The sequence below is a fragment of the Rana temporaria genome, chromosome 4 (genome assembly GCF_905171775.1).
Source record: "Rana temporaria chromosome 4, aRanTem1.1, whole genome shotgun sequence".
Lineage (NCBI taxonomy): Eukaryota > Metazoa > Chordata > Amphibia > Anura > Ranidae > Rana > Rana temporaria.
The window spans coordinates 103,506,096-103,513,637 of record NC_053492.1 but is presented as its reverse complement, the minus strand read 5'-3'; the positions used below and the strand labels follow the sequence as shown (position 1 = coordinate 103,513,637).

The 7,542-nt window shown below is 42.3% G+C and overlaps 1 protein-coding gene across 1 annotated transcript; it reads right to left on the bottom strand.

Moving 5' to 3' along the window:
- Positions 1-532: 532 nt before the first annotated feature.
- Positions 533-6,933, bottom strand: LOC120936402. The gene is made up of 2 exons (XM_040348692.1): positions 5,806-6,933; positions 533-3,848 (listed from the first exon to the last, which is right to left on the bottom strand). The coding sequence occupies exons 1-2, from the start codon at positions 6,565-6,567 to the stop codon at positions 3,570-3,572; spliced, it is 1,041 nt and encodes a 346-aa protein (XP_040204626.1). The 5' UTR covers positions 6,568-6,933; the 3' UTR covers positions 533-3,569.
- Between the last annotated feature and the right edge of the window lie 609 nt (positions 6,934-7,542).

Here is a 7,542-nt window from a genome sequence, read left to right as displayed (position 1 = left end):
TGTAGATCTGGGAGTCAAATGACCCTTTGGGAGAGGTGTCCCTTCGATACCGTTGGTGACTCTTAGTCCACGGGTGTTCTGACAGGATTCTCAGGGGCATAACCAGCTGGACCATAGAACAATCCCCTCGGGTATTGGCCGGGACCCTAGCTCGCAGTTTCTTATCCCCACACATCCACCAGACATCAGCTCTCTGAATGTCATGTTCCACCCAGTCACCATGTTCCTTGTTAATCCTCTCCGCACAGCAGTCATCAGGTAGTGACCCAAGATCCACCGCGCTACTGTTCCCTGGGAGTGTAAAACAAGTAAAATTGCCCGGATACATAGCAACCGCTGGAGGTATCTGAGGTCTCTGCACTGGGGGAGACAGCAAGCTCAATGTGTGACAGGTAGAATTTGTTTCTGGTTTATAACTCTTATTATATAACCGCAACATACATTTTAAACCTTCTGGATCTGTATTGTAATCTAGAGGAAAAGGGAATGTTGCTAAATGTGGTCTAGCTCCGGCACAAACAAAACAGCTTCCTTTTTTTTAGAGCTTTAACCGTGTACCTCAACCATTCTAATCACTCATTTTCTTTCTTGGTAACCCGTCTCCAAAGCTATGGCATCTTCTACTGTTAGGTTAGTAAATCTTACAGTGTTACTCAGAACTTCTATCTTAGTATGGCCTTCTTCTTTCTCTTCTGTGTCTACCTTTTCCTGTTTGGTTTTATTGGGTGGTAATACCTCGAGGAAAAATGTACCTAAAGGATCTGATCACCCATGCTCCCATAGAATATAACCGTTGATTGATTGCAATCTCTGCCATGGGTACAGGGAGAATTGGCCGCCTTTGTTATGGTGAGTCTTTCTTTTAAACCATTTTATGCCTAGAATGTTGTACCCCCAATCTTGGTGTGCTGTGGTCCACAGGACCTGGTTCCATACTAAACAGTCAGTTCCACTTATATATAACAAACATATTTATCTGCCCATTGGAGCCTTCTTGCTTCAGTTAAGTCCCCACAGTCCACCATTTGGCTAAAATCAACTAAAATGGTACTAGTTACTCCTTCTATGAAGGTTAAGTTCAAGGCCTTCCCCGTACTTGCCCATTCTAGTGGTTCCTTCTCTTTCCAATTTCTGCCTCCACGTATAGACGTCTCACCTAGAGTCACCAGTAGACCCAAGATACTTACTGTCCCTTCCATCCTAACCAGCTACAGAGCCCTGGGGGTAAGGTAATGGAGTTCTTCACCGGTTTGAGATAAGCCCCACCTTGTGCAGAACCTCCCTTTGTAGCCGGACTTTACCAGAGCTCTGCCGCCAACTGACCCTGCTCTGCCTGTAAAACCTTTTTGCAATGGGACTGGTGAGTCCAGGTAGACCTCTCTCCAATCCTTATTCCTTCCACATTTGTCCAATTCAATAAAATCCAATGCATTGAGAACAAAAAGTTTTTTAGTAGTTTGTGAAGCCATAGGCTGTACATACCTTACTTAACATCTCAGTCATCCCCCTGTTTGACACATGAGTTACTCCATGTGTCAACACTGCTGCATACCTAAATAGGGATTTTGGCAATACCGGTTTTCCTTCAGGTGATGTGTAAATGTTCTCTATCAATGTGCAACCTTCTGTTTTCCAATATTGTTTCTCCCCGGGGGGAGCATTCTGCTGCATATCAGTAAGGACTGTATGATCTATCTCTATTATTTCCAGTTCTGTCATTATTTGATGTGTTTCTTGTGCCGCTATTTTAGCTGCTTCATCTGCTCTCTTATTTCCCTCCGAGATGGAGTCTGTATGTTTTGTGTGTGCTTGACATTTGCATATTGCAAGCTCTTTTGGTAACTGTATTGCATCTAGAAGTTCTAGAATGAAGTCCGTGTGTGAAATTGGCTTACCACTAGAGGTCACCATCCCCCTGTTTTTCCATTGTTGTGCAAAAACATGTACAGTTGAAAATGCATATTGACTATCTGTGTATATGGTTACAGATTTTCCTTTTGTAATTATGCATGCTCTTGTCAGTGCTACAAGTTCTGCTACTTGTGCTGAATAATGTTTTGGTAAAGGCCTGGCTTCCAAGATTTCATCCTGTGTCACTACTGAATATCCAGTTGCATTTGTGCCATCTGGATTTTTCCTACTGGAGCCATCAACAAAAAGCATCATGTCAGGATTAGATAAAGGTACATCTTTCAAATCACTTTGAGGCAGTACCTTTTCAGTGATGGCAGCAGTACAGTTATGTTTATGGCCATCAGTAGGGAGTGGTAGTAGTGTGGATGGGTTTAATGTAGTACACCTCTGTATAGTTAAGTGAGGTTGTGTTAAGAGTATTGTCATACAGGAAAGGTGTCGTGCTGGGCTCAAATGTGATATATTTTGTTGTAAAAGAATAACAGATACTGCATGAGGTACTATGAGTGTCAGCAGGTGATGTAGCACTATAGATGCTGAGGCCTTAACTGCTTCGGCTGCAGCTACCACTGCCTGTACACAGGGTGGAAGTGCTCTAGTTACACTGTCTAGTTTTGTAGAATAGTAAGCAATTGGCCTCTGGCGCTCACCATGTGACTGTGTAAGTACTGATGTCATGTGACCTTCCCTTAAATCTACTGTTTGTTTGAAAAAGGTTTGTCATATTCCGTTAAGGCTAGCACTGATGAACTAGAAAGGACTTGTTTTAGGTCAGTAAAAGCTATCTCTGTTTCCTCACTCTATTTAATAGCATCCTGTGGGGCCATGGGGTTACCATGTAAGGCATGGACCAACGGGGCGGTCAATATTGAATACCCGGGGATCCAAACCCTACAAAAATTCCTCATGCCCAAAAAATACATCATTTTGTTTTTTTTGGTCTCGACACCTGTAGGAGGATTCGAATTCTCGCTTCATCCAGGTGCCGACCTTCTTTTGAGATATTATACCCTAAGTATTTGACCTGCTGTTGTCACAACTAGAGTTTTAGTGTTATTTACCTTATGCCCTTGTTCATGGAGAAAATACAACAGAGCCATTGTATCAGTCCTACAAACCTCCTCTGAGGGAGACGCCACTAGAAGGTGTCTTCATAGAGGAGGAGCTGGCTTCCCCCTAGGGGCACAAATTGAGCCAATTTTGTGGACATTGCCTGTGAAAAGATGGTGGGGGACTCTCAATAGCTCTGGGGCAACCTCGTGAAGGTATACCTTTTCCCCCGGTAAGTGAAGGCAAACCAAAATTGATGGTCGGGGTGCACTGGAAAGCTAAACATTACTGATATCAATCACAGAGAAGAATTCATTCCCTGGATCCAAATCATTTAATAGTGTGTGTGGATCTGGTACCACAGGAGCTCTTGGTATAACTGCCTGGTTAACAGCTTGTAAATCCTGTACCATTCTCCAGCCTGTGGAAGGCGGAGCCTTCTTAACAGGGAAAAGAGGGGTGTTACAGGGGCTGTCAGGACACAGAATAACCACCCCTATTTGTAAAAATGTATCTATTACAGAGGCTATACCCTCCTCTGCTTCCTTCTATGGGACTCCTCTGTTTCCGCCTCGGCAGTGTACTCCTCTACATCCTCATCTCCTTCAACACTTTGCACAAAAACCTTTACTTTCACATTTGTTTCCCATTGTTTTCAGATACTTCTCTGAATGTTTAGCATATTGTAAAACATCTAGAACTGATGCAGTTCCGTAAATAACCATATTTTTAACAATGTAATCCTTATGATCCTGTTTTATTCCATTTACAAAAGCTATTTTTAGCTGTTGCTGATATGCACTATTCACATCCTCCGCTTCGGGGAGCCCGGAGAACACTTTAAAAACCTCTCGTAGTTTATTTAGGTAGTCACTGACACTCTCCTTGTGGACAAGGGGGAAAAACAAAAAATAGTTAAAACCTGTGTGTACAGCAGTACTGTTGTTCAAACAAAAGGTAAAGTTAGCAAGGGTTAACCATTTGAAAGAGATAAAAAGAGAAAAAAAAGTGATCACCAAGAAAACAGTCGGCCTCGCAATCTATTTAGATAACTCAGCTACTTTTAGCGCTTAAATTGTCGGGTCCGCAACCTTCGACATTCGGTATACCCTTCAAATCTTTTTTTTTTATCTGTCCCGGACAGCAGGTGACGTCTATTTTACCTTAGGCAACGCCCCAAATGCCTGTGACATTGGACTATTAAGATATTATACAATCAGTCTCAATGTCTGTTATCACAACTCATCAGTGGACTATTAAGATGTCATACAATCAGTCCCAATGTCTGTTCTATAACCAGAATCAAGCAGAGAAAAAGAGAAAAAAAGAATAGACTTAGAGAGAGAGAGAAAAGAAAAAATTTTTAATTTAAAGTATCTTACCTCCAAAACACAATAGAAGGACTGGATCACGGCAGGTTCGGAACCAGATGGTTGAATCCGGGTCCTGGTAGCAATCGGCCCCTATTTGACCACTAATGTTAAGTGGGGGGACTTATTTTCTCAGTGAGTTTTGAGATCCGATACTCACCGATTTCTGATCGATCAGAACCATTGGACCCGGGCTTCACGCATTGGTGCCGGCTTGAAGGACCAAAATGATAGGATAATTCTTCCCCTGTGATCAGTCAAACTTCAAGTGTTCCAGAAGCAAGATAGCTTTATTTCAGTTACACCGGTATAACTGGATGGAAGTCTACATGCTACGTGAAAAAGCAAAAAGTCCCATACAGACACGAGGTGTATGACCTTCTTATATGGTCAACAGAAAGTGTACTATTGGCTTAAAGACCACCGGTGGCTCATGACGCAAACAGCTTTATTGCCAATCACAGTGTCTCTTTACAACTCTTAGCAAAGTTTGATTTAAGGAAGTAAAACAAACAATAGAACTAGAAGAGCAGCAACGTGTCCTTAGAAGCCATTACAGAAACTGGACTCCATTTTACATTTTTATAAATAGTCACACAATGCACATAGAAAACTTTTCCAACAAGAATGCTGGCAGCAATGATCCACGAGACTGGGGTCTTCTGGGAGTGCAGGAGGGCTGTGTACTGGATGGTTGATGTATAATGGATGGGGGCTGTATACTGGGGGGGGGGGCTGTATAATGGATGGGGGGATGTATAATGGATGGGGGGGCAGTGTACTGGATGGGGGATGTATAATGGATAGGGGGATGTGTACTGGATGAGGAGATGTATAAAATTGATGGTCGGGGTGCACTGGAAAGCTAAACATTACTGATATCAATCACAGAGAAGAATTCATTCCCTGGATCCAAATCATTTAATAGTGTGTGTGGATCTGGTACCACAGGAGCTCTTGGTATAACTGCCTGGTTAACAGCTTGTAAATCCTGTACCATTCTCCAGCCTGTGGAAGGCGGAGCCTTCTTAACAGGGAAAAGAGGGGTGTTACAGGGGCTGTCAGGACACAGAATAACCACCCCTATTTGTAAAAATGTATCTATTACAGAGGCTATACCCTCCTCTGCTTCCTTCTATGGGACTCCTCTGTTTCCGCCTCGGCAGTGTACTCCTCTACATCCTCATCTCCTTCAACACTTTGCACAAAAACCTTTACTTTCACATTTGTTTCCCATTGTTTTCAGATACTTCTCTGAATGTTTAGCATATTGTAAAACATCTAGAACTGATGCAGTTCCGTAAATAACCATATTTTTAACAATGTAATCCTTATGATCCTGTTTTAATCCATTTACAAAAGCTATTTTTAGCTGTTGCTGATATGCACTATTCACATCCTCAGCTTCGGGGAGCCCGGAGAACACTTTAAAAACCTCTCGTAGTTTATTTAGGTAGTCACTGACACTCTCCTTGTCTTCTTGTACTGTCATATTTATTTTCTGCCAATCAGTCCTTTGAATCCATCTAAGCTGACATCTATTCAGTAATGCAGTCAACCTGTTTCCTAAGTCTGGGCTATCTGGAGGTAATGGATCTCTTCGCCCCTGCCCATCTGCTAGGCCGCAAGGGTCCCAATCCCCCTTTACGGAAACCCAATCTGATCCCAGCACTCTCCTCAGGGCTCTCTCTACCTCCACCCCGTTCAACTTGTAACTGTTCCGTAATCCCTCTATGTTTTCAATAAATTCCACTGGACCTAATTTTGGATGTTTTATGTGTTCTGTAGCCTTTTGTATGTCCTTCTCAGTCCATGGCCCGAAAACAGTCATTGTCAGGGGATGCTGTCCTCCCAACCCATCAGCCTGTCCTCCCCTGGGGTTTGGGACTTCTATCAAAGGGTATACTTCACCATCATCTACACCATACCTAATAGGAGGTTTACTTGATCTCTTGGCACCTGCAGGGGCACCTAGTGTATAGGTTATGGCGTCAGTTAAAGTTTCAAGGATTGATCTGTTCAGCTCCGAGATCATGCTGCTATCTGGAGAGATTAAGGAAGTAGGGTCAGGGTCTTGTTCAGAGGCGGTTCCTCTGACAGGGGTGGATGTCACAGGGAGGGTGGTACTCTGGGCAGTGGCTTGCACCTTAGGGGGAGGACCATTATAAGGAGGTGGTCTCTGGGTGCTACAAATTAAATTATCCTCTTTGTCCACAAGCCAGCATGCCGCCATTTCTAACTTACACCTTCTCTGATCTTAACAATTTAAGTATTTGTCACCAAATTCTGGCAACCTTTTACAGTTAAATTATTCTAAAAAACACATTTTCTTTTCCTTTTAGCACAGTATATCACAATTTTAGGGTCTTTGTTTGCATACATTTCTTATCACCACACAACAGCAACACACACAATACATCCCTTTACAGAAATTATTCCCTGTGCTCTGTTCGTTTGCTTCAGTGTTGAGTTTAGAATACAAATCCCACCAAAATCTATATAAAACAAAGTCTAAATTCCCCAAACAGGAAACCTATGCACACATATATTTCCTATACCAATCACCCTCTCTCCTTTTTTTTTATTTTTTTTTTTAGAAGCACAGTTTGTTTAAAACAAACACAGACACAACAAACAAAAACAAAACAAACAAAAAAGAAGAGAGAAAAAAAATGACCTGGTCTAAATTCACACGTGCACACACACACACACACACACACAAAAGAGCAAGTGTACTTAGCAATGTCTGAATGGGGGGGGTGAGCGAGCCCAGTGTTTAAACACCAGATTGCAGACACTGCCTTAACAAAAAACGTCCCTGTTGTTAGCATTAATTGGGGTTTCCAATAATTTGTAAATCACTGGTGTATCAAAACACCCCACACTATGGGGAAAAACAAAAAATAGTTAAAACCTGTGTGTACAGCAGTACTGTTGTTCAAACAAAAGGTAAAGTTAGCAAGGGTTAACCATTTGAAAGAGATAAAAAGAGAAAAAAAAGTGATCACCAAGAAAACAGTCGGCCTCGCAATCTATTTAGATAACTCAGCTACTTTTAGCGCTTAAATTGTCGGGTCCGCAACCTTCGACATTCGGTATACCCTTCAAATCTTTTTTTTTTATCTGTCCCGGACAGCAGGTGACGTCTATTTTACCTTAGGCAACGCCCCAAATGCCTGTGACATCGGACTATTAAGATATTATACAA

Coding starts and splice junctions, on each gene's coding strand:
- LOC120936402 (XM_040348692.1), bottom strand. CDS start 6,567: ATGGCGGCATGCTGGCTTGTGGACAAAGAGGATAATTTAATTTGTAGC. Junction 3,849..5,805: donor TGACAGTACAAGAAGACAAG/GAGAGTGTCAGT, acceptor CTTGTCCACAAG/GAGAGTGTCAGTGACTACCT.